The sequence below is a fragment of the Podarcis cretensis genome (genome assembly GCF_951804945.1).
Source record: "Podarcis cretensis genome assembly, chromosome: 3".
NCBI lineage: Eukaryota > Metazoa > Chordata > Lepidosauria > Squamata > Lacertidae > Podarcis > Podarcis cretensis.
In genome coordinates, this window is record NC_137172.1 from 33,895,177 (window position 1) to 33,920,007 (window position 24,831).

A 24,831-nucleotide genomic window follows, 5' to 3' on the forward strand; every position below is an offset into this window, starting at 1 on the left:
GGTGGCACAGGAAATACAACTTCATTCATTTGTTAATTTTGTATCCTGCCTTTCCACCAAATTTCGCTCAAGGCAGTCAACAGCAAAAAAAAAATACAAACAACAACAAGTAAAATACCTATAACCAAACACTGCATATAATTCAGCCAGACTTAAGCACTTTAAAGGTAAAGGTAAAGGTAAAGGACCTAGGCTCCATTTATTTCAATGGATGGGAGCTCAGCAGATGCCTGACTTTGGCAGTGAAATAAATGGAAGCTTTATGGTGCTTATGAACTGGATTGTGCCCATTTCATGGGCTGGAGCCCGCCCGTTTAAAAAGAAGTGTTTTATTTTGGCAGTCTGAAAAAGAAAGGATTCTGAGGACTGTCGTCAAACCTTATAAATCTTGGGACCTTAAGTGATTCTAGGATTCACTGGATGTAACTTCTCCCGATCTTTTACTGCATTGATAAATCATGTTTTACAAGATGCCTTAAAAAAACATCAACTCTATTGATTGCACGATATATTGGACTCCTACCAAAAGCTTGCAAACACATTTCATATATCCTCCTGCTTGAAAATAGCCTGATGGGCTGGAGTGGTCTTAAGAATGAATGGCTTTCAGAACATCCTCCAATGCTTTATATCTTCAAATCCTCAGCTGTTGTTCAAAATGCAAGGATTCTTTTCATCTGTGGCTCTAGCTAGGGCAGCTAGGGAAGGTATAAGCAATGAAGAAATGAGTAAAAATGACATTGTGAGTGTCCATATTTATTTGCCCTGTCAAATGTGCTCCATCTACAAGTCAAAAGATTATTTCTTCAATTGCCGGAAACTGCAAACATGCCCTGGGATGTGAGACTTAGTCAGGGCTTCCCTGACTTTTGCAGAATTGCTGGCAATAAAGTTACACAACCAAGCTGCAGAACTGACTGGCTCCAGGTTTTTTTTGGGGGGACCCTTCTTGCAGGGGCCACTGGCACTGGGAGCCACCACCACTGGATTACTTATGGGTGGGCAACAGTCAGTGACCTGTAACGCCCCCCCCCCAAAAAAAAATAAAAAATTCCAAAGGGATTTTGGTGATTCTTTGGTCTGATCCAGCAGGATTCATCCGTTCTTATGGTCCCAGCTACTTCTGCCTCATCAGCCAATTGGTTCTTGTTCTTGAAGATCGTGTTGAGGATAGCTGAGTCCCATCTTCTGGAATACGAAATTGTCAGCAAGGCAGGGCAAAAATGCCATTACACTGTTGCAGAAGCTGGGTGCCACCCCCACTCTCTGCCAAGTGGTAGCAAGATTCCAGGAGGTTCCAGGCACTCACCAAAGGTCTGTGTTCCTATGGAGAATTGAGACAGAGTAGAGACTGACATAGCTTTAGGAAACACGGTTTATTCGCCTATTTGCACCTTCAGTCTGCATGGAGGGAGTCCAGATTTTACAGTGTGGTCATTTGAAGAGTCCAAGGCATCTCTCCTCTCCCTTCTTCCCAGCACAGCAGCTAAAGACTCTCTTTTCCTGTCACTTCATATCGAGTTACCTTGGCAACCTTAGGTCTCCCCAAGCCCAAAATTCCTCTTAGATGGGCCATCAGCACCTTTTGAAATGTTAAGGGATCTATTCCAGATGAGGCCCTGGCTCAGAAAGGAAGCTTAGCCTGTATTTTCCCACTGACCTCCAATCTTCCTTTCAAAACTAACAATGAAACATATGTTGTGGATACTTTCCCACATTTATTATGCCATTTTTGTGATATACAAATGACATGAGAAAACTTGGTATACTTATTTCTTTAACATCATTCTTGTTTATAAAACCCAATAAAAAATAAAAATAACAAAAATAATAAAAATCCTACCATTATTAATTTCTGGGGTTTAGGGGGGTCCCCCCAAATCCATAACAATACTTTTCATTGATTCAGTTAGGTAGCCGTGTTGCTCTGATGCAGTCAATATATATATATATATATATATATATATATATATAAAAACTGTCCAGTAGCAGCCTTAGAAAAGAAGTGTGCATGCACACGAAAGCTCATACCAAGAACAAACATAGTTGGTCTCTAAGGTGCTACTGGACAATTTTATATATCTATATCTATCTATATCTATATATCAATTTATTTGTATATCTATAGATATAATACTTTTCATTGTTAGCAGAGTTTGTCTTCCAACATATATCAGAGGAATTGAGGTGTCCCATTATTGCTATGTCCTCTTTGAAATTTGTTGATCAGATCTAGGGATTCTAGTGGACTTTCTTTAACACATTTGAAGCTGGATTTAAAACAAGAAGAGAACTTTCAAAAAGTTACTAGTTTGCTGGGGAGGACAAGTAGGGAGAATGCTGTCAGGCTCGTGCCCTGGGCCTGCTGTGGTCTTCCCTTAGGCACCTGGTTGGTGAATGGCAGACCAGGAAGCTAGATGAAAATTCCTTTGGTGTGATCCAGCCGGTTTTGGCTGATGAGATGTGGAAAACAGCACATTGGTTGTGAGAGCTTTCTAAGCATATGCAGAAACTAAAGGATATAGGCGAGAAATAGGAGGAGATTCAAAGCCTAACAAGGAGATGAAGAAGAAGAACGGCAAGCTGCACTCTAAAGAAAGACTACAGATGGCAAATACGCAAGGGACAGAGCATTCCAGGTTTTAAAAGAAAAGTAAACAATTTAAATGGGATTCGGAAGATAACGGCAAGGCAGCAGAATTCTGAACAGAAGTTAAAGGCTTAAGGTGGGAGAGTAAAGGACTGGAAAACACAACATTACTAATCCAGCTGAGACACAATTAAAGCCCTACCTAGTATTCTAGCAGTGTAAGTTGAACAAAACAGATTTTTGCAGTATTAAAGGGTGGGTATAGCAAGATCTGTCAATAGCATTGATTGGTGCCAAGGTGAAAAGATTAAATGTAAAGCATAAGTCAGGGGCACAAGAGCCTTTGGGGAGGGGATGCAGCTTGGTGGTGGATGCAGAAGAGCCCAGGTTCAATTCCTGGCATCTCCAGGGAGAGTTAGGAGAGACGCTTGTCTGAAATGCTGGATAGCTGCTGCTAGATAGGGCTCATCCACATTTCCACGTGTCTCGTGCCTAGAAAGCGGGGGTCTGAGAGGTTTTCCGTTTGCCCTGGGGGAAACCTGCTCTTTAGTGCTGAATCAAAACAAACATAAATCAGCGGAAATCTGGATTGAAATTTGGTCTGACTTGGCGGTAAAGAGTGAGATTTCCTGTGGGAAAGCAGGATGACGAGTAGAAATGTGGACGAGCCCTTAGTGTATACAATACTGAGCTAGACGGGGCACTATAAGGCTGCTTCCTTTGTTCCTGATTTTATAAGTAATAAGCAAAGGACCACGGAGCAATGCACACACAGAGTATGCATGAATACTCTGAGGCTGAAACCCCAAGCCCACGTACCTGGGAGTGAACACAGTCAGACTTAAAGGTAAAGGACCATTAGGTCCAGTTGCGACCGACTCTGGGGTTGCGGCGCTCATCTCGCTTTATTGGCCTAGGGAGCCAGCGTACAGCTTCCAGGTCATGTGGCCAACATGACTAAGCCGCTTCTGGCGAACCAGAGCAGCGCATGGAAACGCCGTTTACCTTCCCACCAGAGTGGTACCTATTTATCTACTGGCATTTTAACAAGCTTTCGAACAGCTAGGCTGGCAGGAGCAGGGACCGAGCAACAGGAGCTCACCCCGTCGTGGGGATTTGAACCGCCGACCTTCTGATCAGCAAGTCCTAGGCTCTGTTTTTTAACCCACAGCGCCACCCGCGTCCCTCACAGTCAGACTTACTTTTGAGCAAACATCTATGAGACTGTGCTGCAGGAGCAAGCCTAAAAGAGGGCCAGTAGAAGGTTGGATTCCTTTTCTCTTGCAGCAGCAAGAAGCATTTGGATTAATGGTAGTTTAGAGAAGAAAAAAAAGATGTGGTTAGACACATTGGTCACAAACCACTGCCATTCCCCATCATGCATACCTCATTGAATTGGATGTAGGTTACAATTGAAAAGAATTGCATGGCTTCCATTCATTTCCGTGTGACTTGCACAGGCAACATTATAGGTGGATCATGGTTTAAATAAATAATCAGCATTGCTTTGGTGGAATTTAATGAAGCATGCTGCACAAATGTATTGGATTTTTTTTATTAAAGGAGTCAAAAGTCTGCAAGCATGTAGATAAGAGTGATCTTGTATAAATTTAAATGTCCAGAAGGGCTTTGATGTAGCCCCTCACTTAGGTGCTTGAGAAAAGATGTCTCATCGCTGTAATAGGAGCTAGCCATTTGGTGCTTGCCTATGACTCCTTTATAGCCAACGTGAAATGTAATATTAAACATTACAGGGGTACTTTGGATCAGTCCAATGTGTAAAGCTGATGAAGGGGACGTGGGCCATTCATTTGTCAGAGGCATCATTCCCCCTCCTCCCCTACTTATTATTACATTAAAATGTGCTGTCAGATGTGAATAAAATCAATTATGGGGTAAAATTGCCTGTTTCGAAAGCCTCATTTTGTGCTGTTAGCAGCCAAAAGGGACTTGGATACTGACTTAACAATAAAAAAGAGAGATCAATTATTGGATAAGATCACACACCCCCCCCCCTCCCGGTGTTGGAACAATTGTACAAGTTTTGAATCTCTCTGTACTACACACAGGTTGAGATCAAAGAGGCTGTGCTTCTGTAATGATGTGATTTTATCAGGGCCCCATTGTGTTGGCTTCCACGATGCAGGGACAAAGCCATTGTGTGCAGCTGAACGAAAGGACAGGTTGACTCTTCAGCACGTGAGGGTATGGCGAGGAGAGCATGGCGGGGATGGTTTGGGCTGTGGCTTGGGCAAGGGGTGCAGGCAGATGCTGCAATTGAAGCTGTGTTCTGTTAACACAGGCCTCTACCACCTCGTTCTGCTACAAGGGCAGATCACGCCTTAAAGAGGGATAAGTGAGTACAGTGGTACCTCGGGTTATGAACTTAATTCGTTCCGGAGGTCCATTCTTAACCCGAAACCGTTCTTAACCTGAGGTGCGCTGTGCTGTGTATAGATTGAAATATAATTAAAATGTAAATACAGTACACCTCACCCTAGTGGGGAAGACTGTTCCTTGATGAGCTTAGTGTGCTGCCCATGTACTAAGTACTGATGGGCCACTTCAAGGCCCCTGCTGCTCTCCCTTCTGACAGTTCTTCATCTTTAAGTTGGACCAGGCAGCCCTTCAAATAAAACTCTGAAGTCTGAAGGCTGTCCAAATGTTGTACAACTGGAGACATATTCAGCAGCAGGGGAAAGACTTTAGCTCAGTGGCAGAGGATTCACTTTCCATGCTGACAACAAAGGCATGACAATTCAGTTGCAGTGCTTCTTGTTCTGATGAGCATCCATGTTTGTACATGAACAGGGCTCTGACATCGACTGGGATGATCTCTGGAATCAGTTTGAAGAACGAAAGTACCTGACTGCCCGGAAATGGAAGGGAGGAGAGGACCCGTACCGACTATATGCCTTCAACCAGCGGGAGAGTGAGAGGATACCCAGTGACCGTGGCATACGAGACACAAGACACCACAGGTTCCATATTCCTTCTTCTCTCTCTCTCTCTTTTTCAGTTGCATATCAGAAAACACAGTTGCCACACACATGCTCCTGCAAAAGGACTTGACCGTTCCTGAATTGTGTTACCGGGGAGTACACCCTAGGTCTGATGGTCTGTAGAGGCATAGGTCAGGGGCTGCATCCAACCATGTCATCCTGTTCTGCTCTCTATCCTTTCCTTGCATGTCTCCCCCTCAAAAGAAATCTGCTCTGGAAATATGGGTGAACCTCCAGAACAGATTTAGGAGCTGTACAGGGATTCAGCAGAGCGAGGAGGCAGGTGGAGTTGTGTTGCCCAAGTGTTGCACAAATAAGGACATATTAATTGGCTACAACCTCATGTTATTATTTAGTCTAAAGAGGAATCAATGGGCTCAATCAGTTATATTCTCTCACTTTTTTGTATATCGCTTTTGTGATGCCAAGAATGCTTTACAGACATTATTAGGGTGGGGCGATATATCAATGTATTGTCCAAAACCAGTTTGAAGTCCCTAATATGATATCAGTTTCATAATTTTTGACCTCGCAATATATCACGAATCATGGGGGTGGGTGCTATGCAAAAATCACGATGCGAGAAGAACCGTCAAGCCGGCCATTGCTTCATCTCAGTTTGCTACTGAAAGCTCACAGAGTAACAATATATGGTGAGCATCTCAGCACTAAATCCGGTCTAGGGTGGCCACATAAAGGTGTCACCAAACAGGGGGAAATGCACCAGGAAAACATGCATGCATTTTGCATGTGATGTATATAGGTTGAAATTTAATTACTGCAATTTAAATGTAAATACAGTACACCTCACCCTAGTGGGGAAGACTGTTCCTTGATGAGCTTAGTGTGCTGTCCAGGTGCTAAGTGCTGATGGGCCACTTCAAGGCCCCTGCTGCTCTCCCTTCTGACAGTTCTTCATCTTTAAGGTAGACCAGTCAGCCCTTCAGATAAAACTCTATCCTGTAAAGTCTGAAGGCTGTCCAAACGCTGCATGACTGGAAACGTATTCAGCTGCAGGGGAAAGACTTTAGCTCAGTGGCAGAGGATTCGCTTTCCATGCACAAGGTCCCAGGTTCAGTTCCTCAGCATCTCCAGGTAGAGCTGCAATAAGCCCCTGCCTGAAGCTTTGCAGAGCTGCTGCCAATCAGTGCAGACTATACTGAACTCACTGGACCAGTGTTCACTATAAGGCAGCTTTCTGTGTTCACATCTAGAGCAGCCTGGAAGAGCCATCTGGAAGGAAGCAAAGGGTAGATCAATCCAAGTCTAAAGTTGACAAGAAATGCTTCTGTCCTTTCCAGAAAAACCATAAGCTTCTCCTCTAGTAGGAGAGTCTGAGTAAAAATTTTTATTGAGCGATTCCCCTATTGGTCTAGTACCAGAAGAGGCACAGGGAGAACTGCCAGACTGTCATCTTGCCACAGATCTGGGTTTAAGACACAGCCCTTAAATTAAATCTTGGATGCTGACTAGAAAATCCTTAAATTCAGTTTCCATGTGAAAACTTTCCTCCCCCCAGCCCCCCTCCCATGTGAATATTATGGTAGGAGCCAATCTATACTAGATAATGTTGTGTTGATGCTTAAGTGCAAGCGCTGCTGAGATTCTCATTTGTTTGCAGACTATAGCCAGATGCTCTTTCCCCCAGAGGGAAGTTGACAGCCCTGATGGGTGTCGGTTAATAGCTAAGCAGAGAGTATGTCATTCCTGGAGAGAAATAACAAATGGAATATTCACCAGCTGCCCCACTGAAGATGGAAGTAGATGTAAATTGGCTGTCATTTCATCCCATCCCTTGGTCCAGATTATCTACACCAGGGCACTGAGCTTCTGTTTGTGATGGGGGGGGGGGATATCAGGAATATAAGAAGAGCCACAGATGGCCCGTCTACTCTGACAGCCTGTTCTGACCGTGGCCACCAGATGCCCATGGGAAGTTCAAAAATGGGACCTGAGTGCAATAGCACCCTCCCATCAATTCTCATTGATGGAGCTAGAGATGGCACAGAACGTAGATGTAGCATGGGCTAATTATATTTTCCCTCCTGATTCCTTCATGCAGTAATTGGGTTCTGGTTTATTGAAGATGTCACGAGGATGCAGCATTAGCTAAGTACCTGAGCAAGCACATGAATTTAAAGCAACAACAACAGCAGGCGTCTGGACTGGCCGAGGGAGCGAGTGGGGAGCTCAGTTAGCAAGGAGGAAGGGATTTGCTCCCAGTGGGAGATACAGCCTGTCATTGGCCAGCTGCTTGGGGAGATTCAGCAGCTCCCCTCTGGCCCCGCCGTGCACTTTGTGGAACAGGCTGCAGCAATGAGTCTCATTGGGAGGAGAGGCCAGGGACAGCGCATCTGATTGCCCAGAGCTGCCTGGTGGGCTAATGGAAACTGTCAAGCAGCAGTGGCTTGGGAAGCAGGGAGAATTTCATCCTCTAATCTTTTGGAGATTGTTAGTGGCGGGTCTCCCTCACAGGCATTGATGGAGTGAGCGTGCAAAACTCATCTGAGTTTTGACACTAATGGCATTGATCAGGCATGATGTCCCAGCTGTATTTACCCAAATGCCATCTGCCTGGGATTCAGGCGTTGCTGTTGGGTAGCTCTGTGGGCTTCAGAGAGCACCCGCCTTCCTTTCCATATGCTTTAGCCCCCGTGGCAAGTGGATGAACTACTTACAGGAGCACAGGAAACTGCCTTATACCAAGTCAGACTCTGGGTCTGTCTAGCTCAGTATTGCCTGGAGATACTAGGGGTTGATCCTGGGATGTTCTTGCATTCAGAGCAGGAGCTCTGCCTCTGAACTATGGACCTTCTCCAGTTCTCCCTGGTAGTCTTCTTTCTTTATTAAATTTAGCAGACACTCTCCTTTGCAGGAGCTCTGAAGTGGTGATTGCCTCTGGTTCAGGTTGGGACCTCAAAGCCCCAAGCTCCATAAAAAGAAGTTGGGGCTGCCCTCTCTCTAGCACACCCTTATCAGTGTAGGCCTCAGAATGTGCCCTCTAACAACTTCCTTGCTTACCATATAAGCAGTGCTATTTTTCTAGAAAAAGAGGTGCTGGAATTCACCATGAACACCTCCCTTGTTCTTTTAGAATGGCAATGGCACCCACCTGAAAGGTGCCAGAACTGAGTTCTGGCTCGGAAAAAAAGTCCTGCATATAAGATTGATCTTTATGTGCTTAGTGTAGGCTAGATTGTTCCCATTGGTAGAAACTAGAGAGTTCAGAAGTTAGTGGTCAAGTCCACAGGGTATCTCCGGAAAATATTTCTCATGCATCTCCCAAGTTGAAGATAATGAATGGATTGCACATTCAGTTCAATAAGGCTTTTGTCTTTGACACATCCCTTTGCTGGAGGTGCTTGGAAAAGTAAGAAGCGTTTGTGTGTGTGTGTGTGTACATGTAAGTTGGGGATGCGGGTGGCGCTGTGGGTTAAACCACAGAGCCTAGGGCTTGCCGATCAGAAGGTCGTCAGTTCGAATCCCCGCAATGGGGTGAGCTCCCATTGCTTGGTCCCAGCTCCTGCCAACCTAGCAGTTCAAAAGCACGTCAAAGTGCAAGTAGATAAATAGGTACCACTGCGGTGGGAAGGTAAACGGCTGCTCTGATTTGCCAGAAGTGGCTTGGTCATGCTGGCCACATGACCCGGAAGCTGTATGCCAGCTCCCTCGGCCAGTAAAGTGAGATGAGTGCCGCAACCCCAGAGTCGGTCATGACTGGACCTAATGGTCAGGGGCCCCTTTACCTTTTACATGTAAGTTACTGGCAGCTAGCAACATAGGAGACCCCCCCCCAAGCCCTTGCTGTTGTAATCTTTCCGAATAATTTGTTATCAACTGCTTCTAAGAGAAGCAAACCAGTGTTAGATCAAGAGATGAAAGGTTCTTTCCCGGATTAGCAACTGGATGAAAAGATGGTACGTGTGTGCAAGTGATCCATTTTAGACAAATATGTGAAAGAGATAAACATCAAGTTGCCCTCATGCTCTTTGTTGGAAACAGAATCATTGCACAGCATATTCGTTATGACTGGAAAGCAACACAGACAGCCAGGTGGCAAAATTCACCAATGACCCAGAATATGACATAATTGTCCACAGCAGACTGTGAGGATGCGAAAGGATTTCATAGCCCTGGAAAGAGTGATCATTGCAATGGCAGATAAAATTAAATGTGGATAAACATGGTGGGTCTCAATAATTTAAACTGATGGGGCTCTAAATTAGCTGCTGTCTTGCAGGAATTGCTAAGTCTGGGTCTTGAGTCTACTGCGGCCAGCTTGCTGAATAAATCAGCTCGTGGCAATTCAGCTGTCAGAATGAAAGGATACATTAGGAAAAGAATAATAAAGCAAATCTCTTTGGTAAACCTGTACCTTCAGTGCTAGGATGGTAGCTGAAGGCAATCCACCAGGCCTTGTTTCTGTGCACACTTCCACTAATTCCAGTGTTTGGTGAACAGGGAAGGCTAATGGAAGCTCTAGTAAAATGACTTCAAACTGCACAGCAGCATAACTTAGTGGGTTGTACTCTGGTAACCTCTAGACTGTAAAACTGGATAGTGTGTGTGTGTGTGTGTGTGTGTGTGTGTGTGTGTGTGTTGTATTATATATCTCTATCTAGCCAAGAGTGAGAATAGCATTTCTAAGATGATACTACGTCTATAAATAAAGAAAATCTTCCAGCTGCAAGTGGAATTGTTTAACATTGGTCTATAAAATGGTGTATGAAAAATGGAAAACAAAGCACATGAAGGTGGAATGTCTTTTAGAGGAAATAAGTGTTAGATTTATTGAATTTGATCTTCTTGGAGCAGTAATGGAAATCACACAGTTTCAGTCAATGAGTGTCTGAAAAACCCTGACTTGGAAGGAGGCAGATTAAATGACCTAATAGGTCATTTCCATTTTGCATTTCAATGATTCTTTATTTTCATGTTGTTTGGGGCAACTGCCCCACCTGCAACTCATTGATGAAAACAAAAAGATGTCAGTAATATTCCCTCCATTTTCTCCATTTCCAAATCCTTGGAAAATGGGAATGTTCTCATGACATGTTCACCCAGCATAATGGCAGGAGGAACATTAAAAAAATGCCTTTTTAAAAAGCTTGCTGTGATCATGCATTGAAATTCATGCATTTATAGAGTCAGGCAAGAAACATGATGATTGGACCCTTTCAATAAGATTATCACTGTGTCAATGGGTAGACAAGTAGCTAAAAGGTATTTTGAGTGCTGGGAACATGCAAAATAAGAAATGCAGGGCAATCACAGTATAAGTGTGCACTGAAGTTCTGTGATAATATAACGGGATCTGGGAAAATCTGGAAATAGAAATTCTTATGAGAGTGGAGCCCTTAGACCCTGCCAAGTTTCCTGCTTTGTCCCCCAAGTTTTTGGTGGGATATTGCAGGTGCAACATTGCAAGGAAGGAAGCCAAGATGATGTTTTGTGGAACAATTATGGAAGCTGTGCTTTGCTTATATACTTGTAGATAATAGCTGCAATGGAGTGGAAATATGGTAGGTAGCAGCAGTAGTCAGTTGTTACTTTTCTGTAATCCTCAGCTACAGCAACTAACATCCTTTGGTGTAGAAATCTAATATAAATAAATGAATTTACATCTACTTTGTGGCCAGTAATAATATCAACCTTTAGATGGGTCTTAAACTTATCTTAACACAACAATAGTTTGTTTTGGAATGGGACAACGACCTGTAGGAAAATTATGTGCACAACCCACATCACCAATAAGAGCCATACCACTGATACCGGAACTACTTAAAAACAAGTGAACATATTAGGTCAATATATTCCTCCACACTCAATTCCATTTCTTCATGGGGACTTCTTGTCACCAATCCTTTGTTCACCTTTTCCTAAAAGTACAAGACCTCTTTCTCAGATCTAATAATAAAACAGCGTTGCTATTACTATTCTTCATAAACAGAGAAACGATCGCATCCCACTATCTTTTCGATTCTCTTCTCATAAATACATACATACTAGCAAAAGCAATAATAAACTTGGAGCCAAAATTGCACTGTAAATCATCTCCTGCCTGCCCCATGTGTTTTTTTGTGTTTGTGTGTGCGTGTGCAATATCTGGAATAAAGTCATACACTCCAGCTTGGCAGGCTAGAAATGTAACAGTGAGTGGGATGAATTGCCCACAGCCAAAAGAATTCTTTCTGATTGCTTTTGGGTCTCTGCCATCTGCAGCAGACACCTCCCAACGAGTCGAGGCATGCCAGTGTTCCATGGCTTTGTGGCTCCATATGCTAGCCCCGCTGACCTCCACCTTCCAAATGCTCCATTGGTTTTATAGATATACAGTAGCTGCCACTATTGCTAGTTTCTGATGGTGACATGCTGGTTTTGGCTCAGCAGTTGTTATAAACAAGGGAGAAGTGCAAAAAAGATGGAAAGGGAAACCAAACAGGGGAGGAAATGGGGAAATCTGAATATTTCAAGGAGTGCATTTCAAAAAAATGATATTTTAAAATTATTCATAGTTTTGATAGCACTATGCAGTTTATATGAACAGATGGCAGTGCCTTATAATGAGAGCCATTGATTCATCTAGGTTGGTATCATCTACTCTGACTGGTAGTGTCATGATTTCAGGAAGAGATGTTCCCCAGGTCTACTAGATCCTTTAGCAGAGAATAAACTGGGGATGGAGGAGAATTTAACTGATTCTCTCTATTAAAATGGGAGCAAACCTAATTCACATCTCCTAGACTTTTATGTCGTAAGCAGGCAGTTATCAAGCAGATAGCACATTTTGGCAAATTTTGCAGTGCAGTTTCATTTCAAGAAATGCACACGACATGCAAATTGTGTGTGTTCAAAAATAATGTCTTTTAGGAGAAAGTGCCTACAAATGGCATACATAATGTGTTTTTTTAAGGAACAATGGATACAACTTAAATGTTGACTTTAACTTGTCATATCCACAGAAAATGAAGGGAATGGATTTATGGTTGAATGCCTGTGAAAGTGACAAAAAAATAGGCTGATCTGTCCATCCCTAGATTGAACCCAGGACCAAAGCATGTCCGTCATGGGGGAGCTAGTAGCTCCTTGTCTTGTTAAAGATGGGATTGCTTCTTCATGATTTGAATTGGGGACTCATCACATCCAAATCATTCCTTCATTTCAAAAGTCTGTCATCAAATAACCCTTACCCTGGTCTTCCTTTGAACAAGTATGTGAGAACAATAGGCCACTTTAAGTCCCATTTATACAGAAAATGGACTGTACCAAATTGTTTTTTGTAGCCTGCTAGTCTTGATCTGTGACCTGAACCCGAATATTTGAAGCCTAGCTCAAATGCTAAGTAGTAGAGATAGATCGGTGAATTCACAGTATGAACCTATTTCAGAGCCAGCCGACTGTAATTCATTGATAAGAGGCCAATTCTTTGCAGGTAAAAGACTCCAGGTACAATCTCTGGCATCTCCAGTTGAAAGGATCAGATAGCAGGTGATGGGAAAGACCTATCAGCACCTTGGACAGCTACTGCCAGAATTGAGGATACTAGGCTAGGAGGACAGACAAATTGTCTTACTATAATAATGCAGCTTCCCGTTTTGGGTACTTTTTCTGATCACAGGCAGAAGCGGAAGCCAGCATCCAGCAAAAAAGGCAAAGAGGAGATAAGTGGCAAGTACTGGGAGGAAAGTGTCAAGTGCTTCTAGTTCTGGTTTATAGTTCGCCAACACAATATCCAGGCTGATCTCAGTAAGGCTGCACGCAAACCAGCTCATAGATCCTAGCCGGCAAGGGCTAGATTAGTCCTGTGATTCAGTAAGATGAAAAATGTCTAGCTGCCTTTCCCATGCTGGCTAAATGGTTAAATCTTGTGGAGCCACATGGCCTCCCAGGCCCAATACCTTATTGCTCAGACCATGGTTTCAAAATGAGGTTGTTGTTGAGAGAGGGAAATGGCGCAGCAGCCTGGGATGGATTTCACAGAGCTACCTTACGGCCATGAAAACAAACATATGACTTTTGCCGCTTTGAAGATAAGTGGAAGCAATTAGATTTAAACACAATGAGCCTTTGCTTTGTAAGGTCTCCACAATCCCTATTGATTTCTCAGATTGCCTGGTTTTCTTCTTCCATATTTAGTTAACTTTCTCATTCTGCAAACCTGCTTAGAGACTCAGGGTTGAGGCTCCCTGCGCCGAAGGTGGCACGTGTTTTTGGCAAGCACAGTCTGCAGGCTGACATTGGGGGGTGTTGGTGGGGGAATACATTCTGCCAAAGGTCCTTTTTCACAAACGGCTGATTCTGTGGCATCTTTTTGAGGCAGAGCAGATAACATTAGCCAAAGCTCTCAGAGGGACGAGATATGAAGCTAGCACCCCTTTGATGAGAAAATATATTGCAGTGTTGTGCTTGTTTCGCATTCATAGAGCTGATGGTTCATTTTGATCCCTCTCTAAGTGGGTTTTGTCTAGCAGGCGCCGGGAAAGTAACTAGATTTGGGGGGAAGGAGACAAAGCAACGAAATCAACAGTGGAGCATTTATTGGCAAGGGGTGACGTTTAAATCTAATTGCTTCCACTTATTCCTCAAAGAGGAACTTTTTTTTTGAAGGGTCAGTCACAGAAAGGACAGCCATGAAAATGTGACAGTTTTATAATGCGATTCTGCTTTGAAATGTGCAAATACTTTCCCCGTTCTTTTGGGACTGTTCAAACTGTCAGGCGTGCAAATGCTTCCTTCAGTTGCAGGGCTCAAGATGGTTTCGTTTTGGCTCATGCATGACTGCCAGCAATATAAATAGATTCTGCATATTAATCCCGAACTCATTTGTGCCCTGTTAGATGGTGAGCTGTCTCCACTTGTCTTTAGCAAGGCATTTGCACAGTGGAGCACAGTTTCTTGGAAGGATTACTGTGTTTTATTTAATTGGCACCCCTATAACACTGAGATACTAGAAATGAAGCGTTAAGGTCTACTCGACAAAGCCTGTGCAGGTTACAGGTTGCTATTATCACCAGCTGAGTTTTCTGATTTCCTTTAGAGGACAGATAAACTCCAACCTTTCAGGTTAGGACGAGTCATAGCAGAGTGGTGAAGCAGTGCTTTGCATGCAGAAGGCTCAATCTGTTGCATCTCCTTCATATGCCTTCTCCTCGAGAGGTCCGTAGGGTGGCAACACGAGAATGGGCCTTCTCTGCAGTGGCTCCCCATCTGTGGAATGCTCTTCCTAGGGAAGTTCGCCTGGGACCTTCATTATACACCTTTAGGCGTCAGGCAAAAACATTCCTTTTTAACCTTTGGTTGACCTGATCCACATCCTATACCCTTTTAAAATGTGGCTCTTTTGGGGGGGGGTTATTATTGGGTTATTGTTTTTATTTTGATTTTATATATTGTGACCTGCTTTGTGAACCACCATGAGACCTCCAGGTATAGGGTGGTATATAAATTCAAATAATAATAATAATAATAATAATAATAATAATAATAATATAAAAATAGGGATGGGAGAGAACCTTGTCTGAAACCCTGGAACCCCACTGCCGTTCACTGTGTTCAGTACTGAGCTAAACGAACGAACTCAGCATAAGGCATCTTTGTATATTCCTCATTTGGGACCAAGTAGGTTTATGATAAATCCCCTTTTTATTAAGAAGGGAGGAGCTATATCTGTGTGGGGTCCATCTATCTTATCCCACTGAATGCCAGTTAAATAACAAAATATGCTTTTCCTTGCAATGTATTAAGCAAACCCCAAGTTCTCCTTTCTGTTCAATGCAACTCTCAAATAATGCCAAAGACAGATGTGAATTTTCTTGTCCAAGAATCACTGGCCCCTGGTCTTGTCTAGTGACCAGGTTATTTGGCATACAGAAGGGTAGTTCCCTGGCAGTTCAAGATTACAGCATAGTTTCTGGTGTGTTTTTTAGAAGCTTTAAAGATTCTTCCCAATCTGAACCTGCTAATCTGGGTTCCCACAACTTTTAAATATGGGGTGTGTTTGTTTTTGTTTTTAAAATCTAAATTCAACATGAGTTGCATCCAGTGTTCTATTGTTGCATCTTCCTAGGACTTTCACTGTCTGTTTAGCCGCTAGCATGGCTCTTTCCTCGTAACATTTTGGGAAGACTCAAACTGCAGGAACAATACATCGCTAAGGAATGGGGGAATATGTGGTCCTCCAGAGGTTGTTGAAGTTCACCTCCCAACCCAACTAGCATAGCCAATAGTCAGAATACTGTAATCTGAGGGCAAAGTCATGTTAGAGGTACCAACTTGGCCTGCAGTGCAACTATAAAAAAAAATTAAAATTCATTTTATAACACAAATAAACAACACAAACAGGAAAACAAACAATAAAAACAGATTCTTGTCTTATCCTTATTTTTTCTAAACACTGTTAGGTGGGCTTCCCCAAGTCCCCCCTGAATTTCATTTTACCTCATCTTGAGCAGTTTACATATATCATAATTTCTAACCATTTTTTTAAATCACACTTACTTTAACCATAAAAATCTTCACATTGTATCACTTGCAAATAATACTATTTTAAAATACACTATCTTCTGCTTCTAACCCTACAGCCTAAATCCACTTCCAAAGCTATTCTAAGATTTAAATATTAACATTTTTTTCCCAAATATTCCTTAAACTTCTTCCAATCTTCTTCCACCATCTCTTCTCTCTGGCCGAGTTTCCCGGTCAGTTCGGCAAGTTCCATATAGTCCATCATCTTCATCTGCCATTCTTATATAGTTGGTAAATCTTGTTTTTTCCAATTCTTTGCTAGCAATATTATCACAGCTGTTGTGGCATACATAAAAAAAGTAACATCCTTTTTGGGGATTTCACCCCCCACTATACCAAGTAAAAAGGCTTCTTTTTTTTTAATAAATGTGTTTTTCAACACTTTTTTCAGTTCATTATAAATCCTTTCCCAGAAGTCTTTTACCTTGGGGCATGTCCACCACATGTGGTAAAAGGTTCCTTCTTTTTCTCTGCATTTCCAGCATTTATTATCATGAGTATGATACATTTTTGCTAACTTCACTGGTGTTAAATACCATCTATACATAATTTTAATCAAATTTTCTCCTAATACATTACAAGCTGTAAATTTAATTCCTTTTCCCCACAATTTCTCCCAATCCGCCATCATGATATTATAGTGCAACTATCATCCCTAATTGTCTAGAGATCTCATAATGAGCACTGTGCCTGGTTCTGTATTGCATGCTTGCCTCAACCCACCTAGCTGTATCTTGGTTTTGGTTTTGTCATGAGCATAACTGTCATTTTGCAAAGAACTGGGTGGGGAGGTATATGGTGAGGATCCTGAATTGTCCCACCCAGGAGTCCCTTATGTTGGCTGAGTGGAAAGTGAGCTGTGATAGTTTTTCATCCAGCGAGCACCATCCCTCCTCCCTCTTCAGTGACCCCTCTGCTATACCTATGACTCCTCTCCTGAATCATCTTTGAAGTCTTTGTGCATATTCTGGAATAAACAGTGTGGCAATTGTGTCTCTAGACAGCCTAGTAAGAATGACTGGCCCTGTACGCAGCAAGTCCTTCTTTGATTGTGCTGCTGTGCGCGGGGGATTTTGAGCTTCTTCCTTTCATGTTTTTGTTATAAGCTGCTGTTTTCTGCAAGCCAAAGCCAACAATACCCAGTCAGCAGTATCCTTGCATTGTTCTCCTGCTCTTAATCTGTAATCCCAGCTGTCTGAATGTTCTCTGAGGACCCGAGAGGCTTCACACCATTCTTATTGTCTAAATAAGGGGTGTGATTTGTTCTACCCTTGAGATGCAGCCATGTGATGAAAGCAAACACATTTGCATTAGGAAATGAAATAAAAAGAGGATAGTCACAGATAGATGAAGCCCATCACATGTGAAAAGTGTGCGTTCTTGGGAATTTCCCACAATTTTTTTCCTGGCCTGCAACAGAACAGTGGTAAGGGAGGCCTAATATCCCAGAAGCAATCACGTAGGATCTCTCCCCCGCACCCCCACCCCGGCAAAGCAGCACAATTCCTTACATTGAAAAGTAACGTTCAGACAGAATTTCAGGCGTCTTAAAGCTATTTTTGGAATGCATTTTTAGCAGCCAAAATCAGCTAGCCATGATTACGCCATGACCTTGCGGGTTCCTAGAACGTTACCATTGAGAAAGAGAGAATGGAAGACATACCAAATTTGCATCTAAATATGGCCATGATGACTTCTCCCAATGAGATTTTTAGTGAACTGTCATCATCATTTCATTTCACGAGAGTGGTCATATACGAGAGCACTTCAGCATTTCCGACATTTAATATGTGATATTTGAGCTCCCCGGGGAAATTGTGCTGTGTTCTAATAAAAGATGTGAGGATGAGCTCCCTCCCATCGAAACCTGCTGGACATAAGTAGAAATTAAAATGTACGCAGTTGTTAACGGCACACAATTTATTGGGCAAGCAGGTAGACCACATATGGCCTTCTCTTACTGTCATAGAACTGCAGGTCTAGAACAAGCCTAAAAAGCCTCTGCATTTTACATTTGACTTTTTGCTAATCTGGAGCAAACTGGTGTCCTGGCCACATTATTCCCAAACAATTCTGTCCATGTAGTAAAACAACTGGATTCATGGAATCAGCTTCATAATGCTGCACCAGACTTCTCCAACCTGTGGCCCAGGAAATCTGTGGCCCAACCTGGAGTACTAACTAGAACTGTGTTTGCACCATACATTTAATGCAAGAATCCTGGGAACTGTAGTTTGAAAGGAATTGTATCTGACTGTTTGCATCTGACTGTTAAACAGATCTTTGCATCTGACTGTTAAACAGAAGTGTAATGGGATAAGGGGTTGCTTGTGCGTAAGCGCTAAAACGCTCCCAGTTTTTTAGTTAGTTTCAAACTTTCCCTAACCGGACAGCCATGCGTGCGTGGCTGCCTTAATCACTGGCAGAATTCGTCAGTGGGCGTTTCCTGAATTTCTTCCAACATAAAAGTTCTTTGACAGAAAGTCTCCTCCTTGATTCCATGCGCGACAGCTTTCTGCGCAGAGTGGGCGTTCCAAGGGGAGGTCCTGAGCTCTCTCCACTGGTCTCGCTTGAAGCGTCTCTGAGCCTCACCTCCTTCCCTCCTTCTTCAGCGGAAACTCTCGCTCTCCCCCTGCTGGTTCCCTCCTCAGCATCCGAGGGTCTCCCAGCATCCGAGAGCCTCTCCACCACCCTGAGCTCCGATGGCAGTTCCCTGACAAGAAGGTTAGTGGTTCAAGCCCATCCAGGGATGACTGTGGGCAGGATTCCTGCACTGCAAGGGACCCTTGAGGTCCCTTCTAACTCTATAATTATATGATTCCCATGATTTTAAGGGGTGTGTGTGTGCTTTCAATGTATGACACTGATGTAGTCTTCAGGTGCTGGAGAGTGTTGATGGCATGATCTTGGCATGATCTGTCTACTACAGATTTCTTAGGCACCACGTATTCAAACTCACTGTTGCAAGCTTGACAAGTAAACATATACTTTGAAAAGGAAAGATTCAGGACTAGCATGTAGTTCCTCAATTGCTCATTCAGTTGCAAAGTCTTCTTCCAGATTTTCCAGAAGATAAACTGTATAAATGATACAAGGAAGTGCTTTATCCAGATCATTGTCTCATCTATCTTACAAAATCTGCCCTACTTTTGTAGCCCTTTTACTTGGATGTTACTGGGGGTGGTTTAGAATGTGTTGGAATATTCAAAGTTAAGACATCATGGTTTAATTGGCCAGAAGTGTTGCTGTATAGCTATAGTTAATAACCTATGCTCTTGCATGTAAAACAGGGCCAAGAAAATGGAGCATTATCTCCTATGCTGCATGAAATAGGGAAGGAGGCAAGATCAAGACTTTATCGGCTATTGTTGTCTGTCAGGCTCACAATCAGAAAGTGTGAATGGAGTGTTAAATTGGGTAATGCCTCTTTCTTGAATGATCTGGTTAGGTGGAAATTAACTTTTTGATCTTATAATTGTTAGCTTTAAATAGCTGTGCCCACGTAACCATTGGCAAGAGTTGGCTATATGAAAATGCTATATTGGTTCATGGAATGTACAGTAGCTGTTTGGCCTGAATCTAAGTGCAAAGGATTAAAATGTGGAAATTTAAGTTTTTGTCACTTCTGTTACGTGCCTTGCTCTGATTCAAAGATTTTGCTACAGAAGCAATGTAAAAAGTTATAAAACTTGTTTTATTTCCTAAACTTACTTCTACGCTGATTGCCTTTTCTTTCTCACTCCACACTAAATGATTTTAAAACAAAAAACAAAAACAAAAAAAGATTACTAAAATATATTGGGATGAATTGAAGGAAGTTATAAATACTATATTTAGTCATCTATCTCATGGTTTCTGGACTTTACACAATAATGCATATTCTTTAAATTGAGTAATCTTATTTGCAGAGTTTATAACTAGGATCATATCTATACTGACCGCCTGATTATAGTACAGTGGTACCTCGGGTTAAGTACTTAATTCGTTCCGGAGGTCCATACGTAAGCTGAAACTGTTCTTAATCTGAAGCACCACTTTAGCTAATGGGGCCTTCCGCTGCTGCCGCACTGCTGGAGCACAATTTCTGTTCTCATCCTGAAGCAAAGTTCTTAACCTGAAGCACTATTTCTGGGTTAGTAGAGTCTGTAACCTGAAGCATATGTAACCTGAAGCGTATGTAACCTGAGGTACCACTGTATTTATAACTTCCTTTCCCCCTCCCCAATATATTTTGAGTAATCTGCTGTCTTCTCCACTGGCCAAGAATACTGACAGCAATGATGGCTGGTTGTCATCCTACCACTCTTTCTCTAAGATTGTCAGGATCCACAGAACCAAACCCCTTGAGACTCCAGGTTGGGGCTGAGTCATGCTGTTTTGAGAATAAAAAGGAGTCTCATAGTTGCTGCAGGCAATGACTAAGGTATTGGGGAATGGTGTGTGTAGACGGGCGATTTATGATGCGTCAACCACATTTGTGGCAATCACACAACCTTAAAATCAGCGAATGAAAGCAACCACCACCCAGCAGCAATTAAGCATACATCGCTTTACTCAAGATAAATTCCATGTCCTTTCTGTGGCCTCCTTTCTGTCATCTGCCATGGGCTAACGCCTGCGATCACGTCACCCTGTCACCATCAATATTGGCTTGTCAAAAGGGTAGACAAGTATGTCCTCCAGGCAACAATTCTAGATCTAATCTAGAAGGTTGTCAGTTCCTTGGAGTTCCTTCGCAATGCAGGTTATCAAAAGAGAAAGTCATTTGGCTAATGGAAAACACACAGCTGTCCTCTGCTTTGTGTACTCTTATTTTAATACTTTTGACTTCAGGGGAAGAAATATTTTCTTCGGGGTGCTTTGTATATTAGAAATCCAAGCAGCCAGGTGTTCCTTTAGCTCCCGAAACCCAGCTTCTGCCAGCAAATCTCAGGTCTTCTTCAAGGTTTTATTTTGAGTGGCTAGATGCATTCTCTTGGCAAGTGAAATTAGAAATCATCAGTATGGCCAACTATGGAACAGAGCCTGGATCCTTTGGTCCTTTTGATTCACAAAACTCTGAAGTCAAGGAAGCCACCACCCTATGGAAACTGGCCTCCTTTGCACTTTGGCTCTCAGTTCAACTTTCCAGTTGGCCAAACAGCTCTCTGTATCCCCATAGAAACCTATTGGGTCAAATCCAGACAGCTGGCATTTTGGGGCATGTGCCAGGACCCACTGCTGATGCATGCCCTTGAATTCCCTAATTTCCCACTCCCTGGCATGGCACTTTGAGCAGCCAAAGTGACTAGATCGAGCCACACTTTGAATTTCTCACAGAATCCCTGAGCTAGTGTTATTCTGGGGTGTTGTGCGGAATTAAATGAGTTTCTAGACACAGCCCCAGCACTTCTTGATGCATTACCACTACAGCTAGATAAGCCCACTAGGGTCCAGGGGTCACAGACCTGAAACTGGCATTCATTAGTCGAATGCAGCTGGCTCTGACCCAGTTCCTGGCTACAACCTGCCTGGTCAGCTGCTTGGCTGTGCAGATATTTGCATTTTAAACCTCTTCAGAAGCCAGTATAGCCAGGCTCAGGCTCTATCTCAGTCATGGACATGAGCATGTGCTTGACCTCTTTACAGGCACAACTCAGAAAAACTTGAATTAAGAGCTGCAAAAGGGTCCCAGCGATGTACCCTTAAGCTCTGTCTTTCAATCTGGTTTCCCAGGGCTAGATTCATATCATTTTGTTGTCACCTCCAAGTGGAGATGAAACTGTTGGCATGGCCACTTACACATCATAGAAAAGAGAAGGAAAGGCATCATTGGAAAAGTCTGCATAAGCTTTGCAGGTGCTAATTTATATGCATAGGTGCAAATGTAGAAATAATTACTACAATTCAAATTGGTGTGGAAGAATGCAACAAACTCAATCACCTACCCGGGGACTAGCAGTTGATGGGGACCTTCAGTGCACCCACTTTCCCTTCTCTTTGTCTTTAAATACATATCATTTTCAACAATTATAAAACATACTTTTATATCTTATACAGTTTTTTTGACTTCTGTCAATCACATCTGAAAATTTTCCAATCTTTTCCACTCAATTTACATTTCTTACTTTCACTATTACTTTTAAATATCATAACTCATGTCTCTCTTCTTTATCTTCTTTGCAATATTTCATATATTCCTCCTTACAAAACTTCTTGTAGTCCTATTAGCGTAATTTGTTGATTACAGTTGCTCTTCAAATAGTTCACATATTTATTCGAATCTTCTGTGAATCTCTGGTCCTGCAGGTTTCGAATCCTTCCTGTCATCTTATCCAATTCTGCGTAGTCCATTAACTTTGTCTGCCATTCTTGTTTTGTTGGTATTTCTTCTTGCTTCCATTTCTGGGTTAACATCCCTTCTTTTTGTCTTTAAACTGGACTTGAACTGGACAGGTCTTCAAGCAGGGGGCTCCCACAAATAAGAGGACTGACAGCCCTTCGGGAAGAGGGAAAGTAGCATACATAATCACCCAAGGAACAATGATGCTTCAGCATTTAATAAGCCTAGAAGCCTCCATCATTTCCTACCACAACGTGGTGCTAAAATAACAATCACTCTCGATTGTCTAGGCCTGGTATAAATACTAGGAGATTGTAATTCAGTGTGTTCTGTCCCCTGTACACCAGGATCCAAGTTTCTCCAAGTTTCTTACATGGGGTCTTGGGGGCAGCAACTCTGCAGTCTAAACCCCCTTTGCATCAGACTGGGGCAGGGTGAGGAGGAAGTTGGATTTGCCAGAGGTGTCACCTGGTGCAGCCTCCCACCTGGTAAAATGTGGGTGTGACTTCACTGCTCCATTAAGCTCTGCTGCTGGCTGGCTGGCTGGAGTTTCGATAGCAGCCTAAAGCGAGGGAGCCAGTGTTGTCTGGTGGTTAAGAGTGTCGGACCAGGAGCGAAGAAACCAGGGTTCCTTCAGCCAGCCATGAAGCTCGCTGGGTGAGCTGCTTCTCAGCCTAACCTACCTCACAGGGTCGTTGTGTGAGGATTAAATGAGGAGGGGGAGAGCCAGGTATGCGCTCCTTGGAGGAAGAAGTGGGATAGAAATGCAAAAAATATGTAATAAATAACCAAACAAGATTCCGACAGAGCTGTCCATGGTTCTGGCTCAGATACGCTCAAATTCTTATATTTGCCCACTGTCTGGTGGCCCTTGCTAGTGGCTTGTGTAGCACTGACAGTCTGTACTGTAATGCAAGGTGACTGCCAAAGTTCACCTTGTCTAGAAAAAGGAAATGCTCAACGCATCAATTGCCATGATGTCAGAAGCCCTCACAGGTGCAATGTTGCAAAGCATTTGAGTGGAGAGCAGCACATGATCCTTAAGTGATTTTCCACTGCAGCTCTATTTGTATTCAGAAGTATCCAGTGACTATCTACTGTTCCCTTAAAGAGCAAACACAGAGCAACTTTCCATTAATTACTGTGTATGCCTTTCCAGTGCCTAATCCCACTGTGAGATGCTAAAACTGATGCCGCCAAAGTTCATTATTCTCGTAGATGCTGAACGGGATAAAATATTGTAGGGGTTTTTTTTTCTTCAGAAGAAAAAAAAAAGGAACAAAAGTGAGGGCTCTAGTTAATTAGCTGCGTTTCTCTGACACAGTTGCCTACAGATGAAGTTCATGCTGAGAATCTTCCTGAGTTGATGCGCAGTGGCCTTAGCCCATGTCCGTGTCAAGAGGAGAAATAAAGAACTTGGGATGTAACACAAAAGAAAAAGAGCTGCGATCCATCACTGACTCTGCCTTCTGAATTAACAGCTTCACTATTAGATAAATCTAATGTGGGTCGTTTGCATGGATGTACATTAAAGAAGACTGCAGCTGGAAAATAAATGGAGGAACCGGGGATGCAGGAAACCTGTCTTGAGGACGAGGGACCCAGGAACTGGCGTGTTCGTTTCTCCTTGGCACTGCTATATATGGGCATATTTGCAAATCCCTCACAAATCTATTAATAATATTTATTTATTTATTTAAAGATTTTTCCATAGGTAACAAAAGTACATTCAGTGTCCCTGTTTTTAAGTCTTAGCATCCTTCATACAGAACAGCTGCAGACAGTTTGAAACATTTTTTTCCCTTGTAGATCATGTGAGATGGAGGAGGGAGAGAGAGGTGGGGAGGGAGAGGGGAGGAAACAGAGAAAGAGAAAGTTAGGAGGGGGAGATTAGGGAGGCATTATTAAGAATTATTATTAATTTATTCGCAACTCTTCACAACCCATTTAACAAGTTTAAAACAGTTACAGAAATAAAAGCCAGGGCAAAGAGATGCATCTTCAGCAATCTCCAGAAGCTGTATAATGAAGGTGCCAGATGCAATTCTGTGGGGAGGGAGTTTTTGGGCCACCAGCTATTTGGAGCCTGAGTCATTTAATACATACATTTAATACATTTAATACAGTCAAACCTCATTCTGTGTCCGCCTCCGCTTGTGTCTGCTTCGGTGAACGTCCGTGGCAAACCCGGAAGTACCAGAACGGGTCACTTCCGGGTTTACCGCTTGCGTGTGCACAGAAGCGGCGCTTCGACGTGCATCATTTTCGGCTAGTGGGCGGGCCTCCGGAACGGACCCCGTCCGCCAAACGAGGTTTGACTGTAAATGGTTCTTGAACAGAATGTGTTTCCAGGAACTGTTCAGAAACCAAGACACGCCTTCTGATTGGCTGCA

The 24,831-nt window shown here is 42.9% G+C and overlaps 1 protein-coding gene across 1 annotated transcript in view; it reads left to right on the plus strand.

Moving 5' to 3' along the window:
- Positions 1-24,831, plus strand: part of GALNT14 (polypeptide N-acetylgalactosaminyltransferase 14) — a 244,974-nt gene that overhangs the window by 111,693 nt on the left and 108,450 nt on the right. Inside the window, exon 2 of the mRNA XM_079969269.1 lies at positions 5,402-5,571. Coding sequence (XP_079825395.1) covers positions 5,402-5,571 — 170 coding nt within the window. The remainder of the gene's footprint in view (positions 1-5,401; positions 5,572-24,831) is intronic.